The sequence below is a fragment of the Atheta coriaria genome, unplaced genomic scaffold (assembly GCF_025399875.1).
Source record: "Atheta coriaria isolate IRGN ID8LTWV9N9 unplaced genomic scaffold, Caltech_Dcor_3.1 hic_scaffold_2_pilon, whole genome shotgun sequence".
Lineage (NCBI taxonomy): Eukaryota > Metazoa > Arthropoda > Insecta > Coleoptera > Staphylinidae > Dalotia > Dalotia coriaria.
Window position 1 is genome coordinate 4,479,676 of NW_027045444.1, and position 14,545 is coordinate 4,494,220.

Here is a 14,545-nt window from a genome sequence, read left to right on the forward strand (position 1 = left end):
TGCGTCGGTTGGTAGATCGCAGCACGGCCGGTGCCGCCATTGTTAGTCGTGCGCCGCGCGTCCATGGCGTCCGCATCGCTCTTGCAGCCATATTGGTTTGTACTACCCGTCGCACGCCGCTCGCTTGCGCCGCCATCTTGGCCGCTCGCGACGAGCCACCATCTTTTATAAACAAACAACAACGCGCCGCGCGCGCCCGTTCTTCGAATCACGTGGAAGTCGGCTGTCGGCGCCGCCGGAGTGGCCGCCGCAGGCACGATGATGGCCGATCCGAACATGCTGTGCGAGGTGGAGATCCAACCGGACATTCAGGAGTGCGTCGAAATCGAGACGATACCGGTGGATATGCACGACGACGAGTGCGGCGACACGATGATCCAGGCGCTCGACGGACGCGATATCATCCTCGAGGCGCAGGAGGAGATCATCGACGACACCGGCGACCCGCTCAATCTGTACGACGTACCAGTACCGGACGGCTCCGACATCTACGTGGAGTCAACATCACCGGGCCCGTCGACGGCGCACCGCCGCAAGAAGGCCGCCATGCACAAGGGTCGCAATGTGCTGCAGCGGCGCGACCACAACGAGATTATGCTCGGCGATGTGCACGTCGAGACGCGACCGCGCAAGTGGGAGCAGAAGCAGGTGCAGATCAAGACGATGGAGGGCGAGTTCTCCGTGACGATGTGGGCGTCGGGCACTAGCGACGGTGAGTTGTGCGGATTAAATTAAACAAACGATTGTTTGCGCGCCGTTATCAACAGCGGCGGGTTTGTTTACAAACAGTCGCAGCACGCTCGCGGCCATCATTAATCCGCGAACGCCATTTACAAACATGGCTGCGCCGCCAAACGCCAAAACAATCAAATCCTACAACATCATCACACTAAATCTCCACTAAAACATAAATCCACAGTGAAATCAAACATCTACAAGCATTTAGCAATCGATACGAGTGATGCAAGGCCCTCTTTGCTCTCCCACGCGTCGAAAAACAAAGAAAAGCAAAATTATTCAGCTTCCAACAAGCACCGCCAGAGCGCGCTTTATATCAACCGAATACACACGAACAAAACGCGCGAAATTCAAATTTTAAAAACATATTATTAAACTTACATTATTTTTAGATGAAGGATCGAACCCAGAGCCGGACCCAGACTACACCGAATACATGACGGGTAAAAAGATGGCTTCGGATGGTATCGTCCAAGGTCTAGACTTGTCTGATCCGAAACAACTCGCCGAATTCGCTCGTCCTGGCCTCAAACAAAATCCGAGAAAGATGCGCCCATCACCGGATACCTCCGACAGGACGATAGCATGTCCACACAAAGGCTGCAACAAAATGTTCCGCGATAATTCCGCAATGCGTAAGCATCTGCACACGCACGGGCCGCGCGTGCACGTGTGCGCCGAGTGCGGCAAGGCGTTCGTCGAGTCCTCCAAGTTGAAACGCCACCAGCTGGTGCACACCGGCGAGAAACCGTTTCAATGCACGTTCGAGGGCTGCGGCAAACGATTTAGTTTAGATTTTAATTTAAGGTAAACATATTTTTAATATTTTTAAACAAAAAAAAAATAATAAAATTGTGTTTTTTTTATAGGACACATGTACGCATCCATACGGGTGACCGCCCCTACGTGTGCCCCTTCGACGGGTGTAACAAGAAATTCGCACAGTCAACGAACCTCAAGAGTCACATATTGACGCACGCCAAAGCAAAGTAAGTCGAGCAATCACCCCCATTGACCATAAACCGCAAGTGTAGTGATGAAGTAATTTCTGTTGACCTCCTAGATCGAGAAACTCGATAAACCGCAGCGCCAGCCAGCACATGCAGATCATGCAGCCGCAGTTCGTCAAGGTGGAGGTGGCCGACGTGGAGCCGTACATCGTCTACACCGATTGAATTTCCACACTCCTCCGCGTGGACACAAAGTGATATTAGCCGTCAGAGGACGTACAATCATCTATTATTATTATTATTCTATTAATTGATAATGAATTCGCATCGCAAACCAGAACAAAACCAAGTACCACTTAGTTTTAACGAAGAAATCTACTACGCCTAAGTTGCTATTACTATGCCAGACTAGTTTTTATACGACGCGAGTGTTTTGTGCGAGAGATAAACAATTTACAAACAATACAACACAAAAAAAAAGAGTGATATTTTAAGTTTTAACGCAACTCTCCCCCCGATTCGTATTGGTTTCGTTTTTACCGCGTACCGTGTACTCTCTTACGTTCTATACTACATTTCGTCTTAGTTTATTATGGATTAAGTCATCTCTAGAGGTTAGACACACAACTATCATAACTCGTTTCGATTATGATTCCTATCAATGTGAGCAGAAAGATGTGAGAGTGGAGAAAGAATAAGCTGTACATACTACGATCTAGCTGATAAGCATAGTTCTATCTACATTGTAACTGTATACATATTAATTTAAGATGAGAGCTGACGAGAGTACGTTACATACAAATGTGGAAAATATTTTGCAAGCAAAAAATAAAGAAATTTCAGCAAATTTGCTAGACTTACGTTTGCTTTCGGCGTAGATTTCACAGCGGTGGCCATTTTGCACCATTTTTGTTGAGTACGCGTGCGCAGAAAGTTGATATTTGACTTTTTACGGTTGGTAGTCTTCAATACGTCTGCAGAAAGTTAAATTATGACATTTCTAGAGGGTGGCCATGTTGTATGCGCACGCAGCAGGTTACATTTGACATTTCACCAGTGGCCATCATGAATATGCCCGCAGCAGGTTTAACTTTGACACAGTACAGGGTTGCCATCTGGTGAGTGCGCAGAAGGTTATACTTTGACACTTGTTGTATGCGCACGCAGGTTATACTACTTGACAGGTTGCCAGGCGGCCATCATGAAACTAACCCACACACAATTTAGCAAACATTTTGTATTTTGCACGTTTTGACACATATTATTGAATTTGCTAGGACTTTATAATCATTTGAGTATTCCCACACAATCAATTGAATGAAGTTTTGACTTTTGAATTATTACATGCATACGATTAACAATGTTACAAAGTTACGTTGACCATTCGCGACATTTATTATTGATTACGAATTGTTTTTAATGTTAAGTGTGAGTCTGTGTGTGTGTGTGTGTGTGTGGTGTCAAGTCAGGTTAAAACACTAGCTGCTCGGCTGTTTGATTAGTCTTTGAAAAATTTGGTGTTTGTTTCGACTCTTCCTCCACTCTACCACCTCTCCCACCTCTTCTACAACATCATCATTTTGTGCGCTCAATCAACCCATCATGCTAGGTTAAGTTTTAGATTTAGTTTTAAACATTTCTCTAAAATAATTAACATCAAGTGATACACACACTGCCCCCCGGCCATCGAATGAGTGTCTATAAAAATGATTTGATTGTAAATTGCATGAATACATTGATCCTTACGTGGCTAACAATTAGAGGCTATCGTCTTATTGAGTTTGCGTCGAAGATTGTCCTCATTCATTCCAACCAGTGCGTTCTGTGTGTTTTGTTTGTTTGTTACCCTGCGCGCGTTGACTCTGACCTATACTCAGTTTTTGTTCCAACAACAACAATAATGACAAGTGATTATGATACAGATAAATATGTGCAAGAGACATGCGCAATCAAATGATTCAAAATGGCTGACCAGCAGCGAAATATGGCAACGCTGTATACGAAAACAAAACCTACTAAAATATATAGATATATATATATATATGATTTATACAAAAATGATATCACAATTCGAACTGTTCCCTTCTCTCACTGCAGCTCGAAACAAACAAACGCTTGACTTAATGTTTAATGATTTGCTCGGCGTACATGCCGAGCACACGATGGATGAGCTCATACTGCTCGGCGGTCTGCACCATCCCGCCGCGATGCAGCCGCAGCGAGCACAAAATCGCCAGCACATCCACATTGGCGTTCGTGCGCAGCTGCTGAATGCCATTCAAGATGGCGAGAAAGCAACCGGTGCGCCCGATGCCAGCGCTACAATGTACAACCAAAGCGGTCTTACCCTCATCCAGATCATCATTGGAATTCGCGTTGACTGTGTCTTCCTTAAAGTCCAAATACTGGAGGATGTTGACGGCGAGGCGCAGAACTTGCGCTGGGTCGGCCATCTTGTGATCCTGCCAATTGGCATACCAATAATGCCGCACCAATCGACACTCTTGTGTTTCCAGATTGACAACGCGCAGGATACGCACGCTGATATCGCCGAGCATCTGCAGCGAGACGAAGTGAATATGATAGTTACCATGCTGCACTTCGTCGAGTTCTTCATAACGCACAACTTCTTCCTGCTCGGAATTCATGCGGCGTGTGTTTGTGCTCGTGCAGCGAAACTGATGATTGTTGTTCGTCGGCGTTGACGCAGGCGCATAACCAAATGTAAACTTATCTGGTTGTGTAGATGGCGCTGTGCGTATGGTGAAATAACTAACTTTACCCGAAGCATCATGCGCGCCCGACGTGGATGTTGAACATGATGAGGTTGAAGAGGAATACGCACTGAGTGAAGACGCGCCGGATGACGACGAAGTCGACGATGATGATGACGACGACGTAGTTCGACTTAACGTGTTACCAGCCGCAGAGGTTGGCGTACCTGACGTGGAACAACTGCGCATGATTACAGTTTCCTGCGTGGTGACAGTCGACGATGATTCGGATGACATCGGCGTTGAGACTTCAGTGCGTGACTTGCCGAGTGGGAAGTATAACTCACACTTATTACGACCTTTCTCCACGAGTTGTGTTAACATCACAATACAATCACACTACAAATAAATCATTAAAATTATACATAAAACTGTAAATATTCAAAAAATTACCTGAGTCTGCCACACCATATGCCAGAAATCATCGCACGTATGCGCCATTGGTCCCTGCGTCGCCACATACGCAGTCTCCGTATAATCCGGTCCTTTGATATAATTCGCGTGTATGTATGGTTGCGGACTAGTCAATTGCACACGACTATGCTCATTGGGCAAAACACCTTTATAACGGTTACGTGTTTGACTCCCGGAGACAATACACTTCTCCTGGAGGTTAAGCGGCACTTCCCAGAACTCCTGGTGCAGTTTTGGTACTCTAGGCAACTAAAAACACAACAAAATCAACAAAAAACATAAAAATATAAAACATTTTAATGTAGACTTACCTCACAACACGCTCGCAACTCAGCAATCGACAAAACACTCCCCGCCGTCTGCAAATACTGCACATTCTGCAGATGCAGCTTAAAATCATCGCTCAAACTCTGCGATTCCAAATCCGCTTGACGTGGATAACAAGCCCGGCGATGTCCGCGACAATGCCGACTCACATGATGACCATTCCCGGTTAAACACAGGCTACACGGCGGCACATACAGATTCTCATTGGATAAACTCCTCCGGCCGCCGCCCATGATGTTACAAATGCAGTTGCATTTCTTTTTCGGCGTGTGACACGTCTCTTTCATGCAGAATTTACTCGGAATTGATTCATAGATGGTGCAATTACCGCATGTGTCATTCTTCCGCTCTTTTTCTTTATCTTTTTCAATGGAAACAGGCACAGGAGTCGCCGGATGTGCCGCGTGCGCTGTTTTCTTCACGCAGTGCTCACATTTATACACATTCTGATAGAAACTGGTGAAACAAGTGCCGAAACTGGTCAAATTCAGCGTGGAAATTGACTTCGCCGAGTTTAACCTCGGCCCCTGCGTGAGATGACTATGACTCAGCGTGGGTTTACACTCTATAGTCTTCTCCGGCGTGGTGGACGTCGACAAGGACGATCCAAGGTCAATGGTTAAGGATGCGTTACTCCCGCGGCGTTCGAGTAAACCTTTCGCTTTGATTCTGATTGTTGACTCTGGTTTAGCTTCGGTGTTGGTTTGGTTGCCTATCGTGCTGGTGCTGGATGAAGAGAAGTCTTGCAGCGTCATGATTTCCGGTAGGGTTTTGAGTGTCTGGCTGCCGGAGATGCTGGTGTTGGACGCGAAGCGCTTCAGGTTCGTCCCGACGAGACTCAGCTTACTGTTGCTGGATGATCCCGGCGGGTCGAAGAGATCCCTCGCGCGTGTCGTGAGCTTCTTCGGCGTGTTCGGCATGGAGAAGACGTCGCGCACGGGCCGGGCGCGCGCCGGTTCGGAATCTAGACTGATCGCCTTCAGCTTGCGGCTGAGCGTCGGCGTCTTGGGTGACTTGGGCGACTGCACCACCAAGGTGGGGCGGTCGCCGCAGTCGCCGCCGGCGGCGCACAGCTCGAGGGAGGCAGGCGGGTCGCGACGCAGCATTACGCCCGCTATATCTACCTGGGCTACGCTACTCGCTACAAAATCAAAGCTTTGCTCACCCTTGACGCGCTTGCCGCGCGCATCACGCGTATCCTTGCTCTCCGACGGGTGCATTTTAGGCGCAGCGCGTGCAGTTTTTCTACATTTTGTTTTTGGTGGTGGCGAGCGTCGTTTGTTTACACTGGGCTTGCAACGTGGATGGTAGACAAGCGCAGACGCGTGTGATTCGTCGCTGGATGGTGGTGTGGTTTATTGCTTGTGGTGGTCGTGGTCGTCGGCGAGGCGCGTGTGGAATTCGTGGTGGTTTTGCGCAAGAGGACGACGACGACGACGCGAGCGCGTATTATTGTCCGCCATGATGGATTTTGACTTCGACGAGAAGCGCGAGCAGCAGCACAGCTGACTGTCATTCTACGGCAACCCACCATACACCAAACAACAAATGTCACTAGAATTAACTTAAAATTACTAACAAATACAAAATATTTAAACAATAACTTTGTTTTGGAGAGAAATTAATGTTGGTTTTCATAAACAACCAAAATTTACATGAACATAAACAAATTTTGTGTGAAAATAGTGAAAAATCATTCTAATATGCATGAAATACTCTCATCGTTCGCGCATGCGCACTACAACTTGAATCCACCATTTTCACAACTAAATAATTCAATAGAAATAACAAAAAAAGTGCATGAAAACCATCATTTGCGTTGCTTTTCTCATCTCATACACGACTATATTACAAAACGTCTTAAAATAAAACTAAAACTAAACCAAAGTAACTATGTACAGCAAGAACGAGAGCAAATAAATAAACGATCTGTCAAACATGGCCAGCGCGTGAAATGAAGTTCGAACACACCCTGTATTTATACATTTAACATGGTACACAACAAGTCGCCTCGTGATTCGCTTGTGTTCGCGCACGAATCACCACCTGTCACGTCAAAAACACAGCTTAAATAAGTTTCAGTCTAGCCTATGTGTTTCTGGTCGCATCGTCGTCCATCTTGAATGCAATGTCACACATGCGCATGCGCTGCGCATCAATTTAACAACTTCGCATCGGCGCCGCGCTTAAAAAGTCTTCTCTTCGACCTTTTCAGCGTCCATGGACAACGCCTCAGTCAATGCATCCACACAATTCTTTGGAATCAGCGTACCTGCAACCAACATCACACATTACAACACATTTCTAGGTTAAACTAAGGTTAAACTCTAACATACCGACAATTTTGAGCCCGTCATCAGTCCGCAGTCGAATCACCTGCATCTTGTTATTGTTCACAGCGCTGCGTGTGGCGAGCACACCCTCGACACGACTCCACACGGACAACACCGAACCGGAGACCACGTGATACGTCCGTCGACGTAACCCCACCTCACAGTCACTCGCATTCCGACAATTGCCGTTCCAATACGCATGCGAACACGTCGTGGTCGACGCCTCGTGCTGCGCTTTCCACGCCTCTTCGGCTTCATCCGGCTGCACCTTCGTGTACTTCTTCTCCAGCTCAATCAAATTCTGCTGTCGGAATTGCAAACCCGTATTCGGGCGATGTATCAAAAACATCTGCTCTTTTTTCGACTCTGGTTTCTTTTTGCCTGTCACAACAGCAACGGCAAGTATCGCTGTGTGTTTATCATTACGCACTTGATGCGACACATAGAAACCTTCTTTAGTTCCCGGTAACTCCGACCATTTATCATGCGCTTCCTCCCATGACATGCCGCGTTCAACCTGAACGGTATGCAACTCTGTAGGCGCGGTGCCCGTCGCGTGTTTCCGTAAAAACGTCACGGTTTTCACACGTTTGACATTCTCCCCACCAGCGCCAAGATCTAATATACCCAGATCAAAACGCCCCGAACGTTTCGCTTGTGAAATAATCTCCGCTAGTGTATCTGTAAAGTACTTAAACAGTCTGTTTTGTAAATCTACGGGCATGCCAAGAATACGATTGAGGAACTTTGACATATTGTTATAGTCCTTGTCCAAGGACAGCACGCCGGGCATGGCTTCGCTATTGACAATCAAACCGACACCTACGAGCGCACCAGCGACATCTTTGAAGAAATCCCCTTTGTAGTCTTGTGGTGGTGGTACTAATGGACTCTCATAGCGCATGATTGTCTTCATTGTAGTCTCCAGCGCTGTGCGGCCATATTTATTATCAATGTTGAACTGTGACAGATCGCGTGTTTCCGTCGCTCTTCGGTCACCGTGTGTCAACGCACCGAGTGATTCCAATCGCTTGGCTACAATGGAGGCGAATCTTCGCTCGCCGGCCAAGTCACTAATAAGGAACATATACTCTGGTGCATTTACCTGATTCGATCGATGTGTCCGACCAAATTGTTGGATAGCCCTGTCGGCAGACCAGGGTAATTCTAGTGTAATATGTACTCTTCGGCGTTGATTTCGTACTCTACGATCACTCTGCAGGGAAATACCCGAAGACGCCGCTTCGGATATGATCGCCACGTCTTTCTCCCCATCCATAAACCGTTGTTTCTCGGTTAAATTAAGAGTCTCCAATGGGACGTCATTCTCCGACCGGGATTCATATTGTATGCCGCCATCTTCCGTCTGGACAACGCGACCTTTCCGACCGGTCATCTCAGCGACATTTTCAGGCCCGCCGAGTTCATCAATGAGTTGATCCAGGGTATTCGGTGGTAATTTCTCCCCGAGCCGCTCGATTTGTTGCAGTAAATGCTCTTTCATCGCGCATGCTTTCTCAATGGCGTCTTTGGGTGGTGCGTACGTATTGACAGCTAATGTAGATGTCACTCCGGTCGCTGTGGCGCCGCCATTGACAGTTTTCTTCGCTGCTTGCTTCTGCGCAAGCAGCAGGGATATTTTATCTTGTGTCGAAGGCCGCTTTTTAGGGACTTTTTTCTTCTTTTTCTTTTTATTCCGACTCCATGGATCATTATCACTATCCGAGTCGGAGTTGAAGGGGTTAAAGTCACTACTCGGCGCACTGTCTGAGTGCTCCTCGGATATTTCACTCTCGTTATCGGATAGTTTAAAATCCGAACCGGAATTTACAGATTCCTCCGAATCGCTTGTACTCCACTTGTTGCGTTTGATTGCTTTGGCTGCCGCTTGGCGCATTGGCTTCCTTTTATTCGAAGATGATGACCCAGCGTCTTTTGCAGATTCCTCACCGTTTTTCTTCGCTGTAATATTACCAGCACTGTCTAAACCCAACAACCGTTGTATACGATTTCTATCTGGTGCAGGGAAATGTTTCTCGACAAGTGTTTGAATGACACCTTTAGCTGTCGAGACAAAATCTGACAGCTCGCCATCATCGCGCTCCAACTGTTCGAGCGTGCGCGCTTCCCCTGTGCTCTGCAGACCAATCACAACGCATTTACCGCATTTGATTGCTTCGTGCGCCACCGCAACCGCATGCGGCACTTTCGCAGCTATACACAGATACTTGAAAAAGCGCTGATGCGACGACCAAAACTGCCCCCACATTGTTTTGCGCATGCGCGCGGCTGCGTCAATCAACTCCGCCGCTTCGTGAAACTTCTGCATGGCTTCCACCCAGAGTTTAACACTAGCATCGTATACTTTCTCAAACTCTTTCGGTAGTGGAACCTCTTCGATTTTAAACGTAACACCGTTGAAACTCAATTGTCTCGCGATATACATACCGCGGAGTTTCATATCCATGGCGACGATTTCCATCGCGCCTACGCCGCGCTTCTCAACCGCTGTGATAAAATCAACGAATTCTTTAAACGGCGTGCCTTCACCCCACATACCCAGGCGGACCATGTACGCCATGTTGCGTGGTTCTGATGCGCCTGTAGCCGAAGCATACACTACTCTCGCCTTAGGCAACTTATTCTGTATCTCTAAAACAGTCAAACCTGTTTTTGTGGGTTTTGATGATCCGACTGGGCAGAGATTCTTCGCGCGATGGCATTCATCGAAGATAATCAACCCGTCGAAATCAGCGCCGCACCATTGGAGTAACTGCTTCAAGCGGGTTTTGTATTTTCCACCCGCCGAACTGCTTTCACCTATTAACGCAGAGTAAGTAGAAAATATAACACCTTTCTTAACGTTGCCATTAATGGCTGATGAGATCTTCGCGTATTTGAATTTATTCAACGCGTGTACTTCGACTTTACCAGCGCCTATGTCTTTCAAGTCACGCTCAGCGTCGTATTTCAGATCATTGGACACTGACACCCAGATGGCGCGCTTTCTACCTTTGAGGTAATTCTCATATATCACCCCGGCGATTGTTCGGCCTTTACCGACGCCAGCGCCATCTCCAATGAGAAACCCTGCGCGTGAACCATCCGGTAAGATGTGTTCGTGTGATTGCGACGCGTAAGTTATACTTTCCAGTTGTAGAGCGGATAAATGGCCGCCTTTGATTGTTTCTTCTGGTAAAGATAATTTATACCAGACGTCAGCGGGTGCTACACTGCTGAGTGAGGCGGTTTCCACGACTTGATCGGGATGTTTCCGCCCAAGTTTGAGTTTACTTGGCATGTAATCCTCGTAGGTTTCAGCAACGCCCATTTCTTCTTCGTCTACTTCTTCCTCTTCTTGTTGTTGTGGTGTGGGCATCATCATACCGGCGAATTTCGCTGGATCTGCGTTCATCCACATAGAAGCTACGGTTTTGTTGCTTAGTTGGTGGGTGCCCCAATGACCGGGCATGTTTGGTGCGTTGGGGCCGCCCTGTGAGTAGAGGAGTGATGAGAGTTGGTTCCAGAAAGGGTTCTGCATGTACTGGTTGTTCATTTCCATTGTTGCCAGCTCCACTGCAAGATTAATGTAAAATTAATACAAAATAAACACAAATTATTTTAAAAAATCTTCACTAGAAATTATAATTCTACAAAATAAACACAATGCATGCTAAGAAATTCTCTGCAAAGGGAAATTTCTTACTTTGCTGCATGAATTGTGCAGCATTAAACCCAGCACCGATGCCCGGTGAGGTGTTCGTCTGGTTGCCTGGAGTTGGTGCCGTAGCAGGTGTCGTGCACGTAGCTACGCCGCCACCGCCACCTGCAGCGCCGCTGGTGAACATATTGGCGAGATTCATTGGCCCAAGGCCGTTCAGCATGTTCGCCATTGCTGATACACCGCCCATGTTGTACGGTGTTGAGCCTATGTTACCTAAACCCACTAAACCCATTATGTCTACATGTCACACAATGTGTGGCAATATGTATACATGTAGCCTCATGATAACGACAATGAAATTAATTGTTTGGTTTACGGTTGAAATTTTGACGAAACAGTAATAGTATTGTCGGTTGTGCCTATTGAAATTATAAGGCGACATGCGACAGTACTTATTATATGTAAATGTATTACAATACTAAATTTTGAAAAATTAGAGGAAAGAAATGTCATTAGTATTGTCGCATATGCCTATTGATATTATATGACAACAGGTGACAGTACTTATTGTATGCATACGTATTCATATACTAAATTTTGAAAAATTAAGAGAAGAAAGGCCATTAGTATTGTCGCATGTGACCATAGAAATTATATGAGCACGAGCGACAATACTAACAATATGCAACAATATTATAATACAAAGTTATAGAAATGGCATTAGTACTGTCACATATGTCCAATATAACTATACAGCCACTTGCGACAGTACTAACTATATGCAAATGTATTAACACTAAATTTCAAAAATTTTAGCAAAGAAATGCTATTAGTATTGTCACATGTGCCTATAGAAATTATATGACCACGAGCGACAGTACTAACTATATATGCAAACATTATAATGCAAAATCAAAGAAGTACCGTAAGTATTGTCGTATTTGCATATGGAAATCATATGACCACGTGCGACAGTACTAATTATATGCAATCCCTTGACCGCCGTTATACCAAAGCTACAGTATTTAAAAATAAAAATAAACCTACTATTTTGTATGTTCATCTGCCCCTTGGGCCAGGACAACATATCCCCCATTCCCTGCATTTTCGCAAGACTCGCCATGCTGCGATTCGCACCCATTCCTCCCATCTTGTTCAAATTGATCTGCTGTTGAGTGAGCACTGGCTTAACTTCTTGTTTAGGCTCTGGCAGGCCTGCAGCTGCAGCCAGTGTCTTCCCACCTCCTAAATTACAATTTATATTAATATTTTACTTATAATTCTATCATTTTTTGTGTTATTTAAACACTAATTACCTGGAACTTGAATTTTATCAGGATCCTCATCCTCATCAAAGTCTGAACCGGATGATTCATCATTGTTATCCATCGTTATAAGTGTTTAATGATGCCTGGCGGATTTCTCCTGCAAGAAAAATCAAACATTCATTCAAATAAATAATAAATGCAAAGGTGCAAGTCAGTTGGATGAATAATTAATGCCTGTCGGAGGCTGACGACTCGCAGGACACGCGGGGCGCCATTTTACCAACGCCCCAAGCCTCTGCGAGGTAATTCGATGCGTTATTTGGCCAAAATCCGAACACCTCGTTTGTTGTTATAAGCGTTATGAGAGTGCTGTTTTGTTTTTTGGTTATGAATTTTTAACGTCACGTTTCGCAACAAAAATGCGAAAAAACGCCGAAAAAACCCGCGCACTCTTGCATAATCGCTGTGGAATTGACTAATTTCATCTAAATGATGATAAATTCTAACAATCGTCGTCGTGTTTCCGTAAAAAAACGCGAAAATCAGCCGCTGAGCGCACTCGGTGTAGGCGAGTTCAAAAAATAAAAAAAACACACAACTTACAATACGTTTTCTGTCGTTGGTTGGCCCGCTGCTCGAGTGAAACCAACACTGGATGATAGAGAATTTAACACTGAACGTTTTACTCGTGATTGTGGAGATATTCGATGCGTCGTTCGCAAATGGTGAACGATTTTCACGCGCGCTCTGCCCCAACGTGCTGCACGCACGACGCCATTTACGAAACAACTGCACACCATACTGTTCGCAGCGAGCTTGTGAGCGTGTGCGTCAAAATCTCCCGGCATGCACTGCGGTCGCTGCCAACATTGATTTTCCGAGCGGCGCGCCGCATAGGGAAAAACAAAAAAATACCAAAGAACACTAAAAACCACCGGCAAAGTGCGAAAGAAGTTGGGGAAAACAGTGCGAAAAAGAGAGATGCATTCTCACCAACCTATATTGAACAACCCCAGAAGTTACTAGATGTGTGCCACGAATATAACCGACGTGTTACGAAAGCGTGTAGAGCATTTAAATTTGAATCTAGAGTGAATCAAGCACTGAATTATTAATAAAACTGTTATGAATTAATATAATTATTATATACAATCAATAAAACATGAAATTTTAGATCATTTACTGCCTGTTTGCGGTATTTTTCTTGAAAATAACTCGAGTTAAAGTCGAAACTGTCAAAATGTCGGCTTTGAACATAACCTAACCATCAAAACGATTTGTTTACGTTTAGTTTTGCATTTGTTTTGCACTGTGAAACTTGAACGAAATCCGCGAATATTTCACGCATCTTTAGTGATAACAAGTTGAAACTTTCAGGACTTACTCGTAGATAATCAAGATGTCGATTGGTGTACCGATTAAAGTGCTGCACGAAGCCGAGGGTCATATTGTGACGTGCGAAACAATCACCGGCGAAGTTTTCAGGGGAAAACTGATCGAAGCCGAGGATAACATGAATTGCCAGATGACGAGCATCACAGTGACCTATCGGGATGGTCGCGTGGCGCAGCTGGAGAACGTCTACATCCGCGGCAGCAAAATCCGCTTCCTAATATTACCAGATATGTTAAAGAATGCGCCGATGTTTAAAAAACAGACGAAAGCAGGCACGGCAGGCAGAGGAAAAAGCGCCATATTAAGAGCACAAGGTAAAATTAATCTGATATGAATTAATGCAATTATATAAAAAATTATATTGAATAATTTTAGCTGCAAGAGGAAGAGGTAGAGGTGGAGGAAATCCTGCTGCAAGAGGTGGGAGAGGAGGAGCATGGCAAGGGGGCGCAGCAGCACAAGGAGCGCCTGCACCAGCCGGACGCGGACGCCAATAATACAATTATTAATAACATTAAACTTAGTTTTAAAACTTACTGTAATGATTATCTCTTTAATTTATAACTTGAAGAATACTGTTTGGGTTATTCGAGAACTATGATGATTATTTTTTATTAAACGCGACGATTACGATGCAGAAATTAAGTGTTTTACTGCAAGAAATAAACAACTTTTGTTTTAT

At 45.4% G+C, this 14,545-nt stretch overlaps 4 protein-coding genes across 8 annotated transcripts; 2 read left to right on the plus strand and 2 right to left on the minus strand.

The window, feature by feature from the left end:
- The first annotated feature begins 31 nt into the window (after positions 1-31).
- Positions 32-2,535, plus strand: LOC135803448 (transcriptional repressor protein YY1-like). 2 transcript variants are annotated; one of them, XM_065317065.1, is made up of 4 exons: positions 32-712; positions 1,131-1,545; positions 1,608-1,727; positions 1,781-1,921. In XM_065317065.1, exons 1-4 carry the CDS (start codon positions 259-261, stop codon positions 1,791-1,793), a joined length of 1,002 nt encoding a protein of 333 aa, XP_065173137.1. In that variant the 5' UTR covers positions 32-258; the 3' UTR covers positions 1,794-1,921. The 2 variants fall into 2 exon arrangements, with proteins under 2 accessions (XP_065173137.1, XP_065173136.1); XM_065317064.1 differs by having other exon boundaries at positions 34-712; positions 1,802-2,535.
- A 375-nt stretch (positions 2,536-2,910) lies between these two features.
- LOC135803441 (uncharacterized) lies at positions 2,911-6,747 on the minus strand. 2 transcript variants are annotated; one of them, XM_065317055.1, is made up of 4 exons: positions 6,369-6,743; positions 5,188-6,167; positions 4,856-5,125; positions 2,911-4,801 (listed from the first exon to the last, which is right to left on the minus strand). In XM_065317055.1, exons 1-4 carry the CDS (start codon positions 6,421-6,423, stop codon positions 3,809-3,811), a joined length of 2,298 nt encoding a protein of 765 aa, XP_065173127.1. In that variant the 5' UTR covers positions 6,424-6,743; the 3' UTR covers positions 2,911-3,808. The 2 variants fall into 2 exon arrangements, with proteins under 2 accessions (XP_065173127.1, XP_065173126.1); XM_065317054.1 differs by having other exon boundaries at positions 5,188-6,747.
- A 253-nt stretch (positions 6,748-7,000) lies between these two features.
- sno (strawberry notch) lies at positions 7,001-13,267 on the minus strand. Of its 3 annotated transcripts, none has more exons than XM_065317050.1 (6): positions 13,072-13,267; positions 12,517-12,625; positions 12,248-12,445; positions 11,243-11,473; positions 7,540-11,112; positions 7,001-7,475 (listed from the first exon to the last, which is right to left on the minus strand). In XM_065317050.1, exons 2-6 carry the CDS (start codon positions 12,587-12,589, stop codon positions 7,390-7,392), a joined length of 4,161 nt encoding a protein of 1,386 aa, XP_065173122.1. In that variant the 5' UTR covers positions 12,590-12,625; positions 13,072-13,267; the 3' UTR covers positions 7,001-7,389. The 3 variants fall into 3 exon arrangements, with proteins under 3 accessions (XP_065173122.1, XP_065173121.1, XP_065173123.1); XM_065317049.1 differs by having other exon boundaries at positions 11,243-11,482; XM_065317051.1 differs by lacking the exon at positions 11,243-11,473.
- A 444-nt stretch (positions 13,268-13,711) lies between these two features.
- On the plus strand, positions 13,712-14,504 carry SmD3 (small ribonucleoprotein particle protein SmD3). The gene is made up of 2 exons (XM_065317067.1): positions 13,712-14,177; positions 14,239-14,504. Exons 1-2 carry the CDS (start codon positions 13,868-13,870, stop codon positions 14,358-14,360), a joined length of 432 nt encoding a protein of 143 aa, XP_065173139.1. The 5' UTR covers positions 13,712-13,867; the 3' UTR covers positions 14,361-14,504.
- The last annotated feature ends 41 nt before the right edge of the window (positions 14,505-14,545 follow it).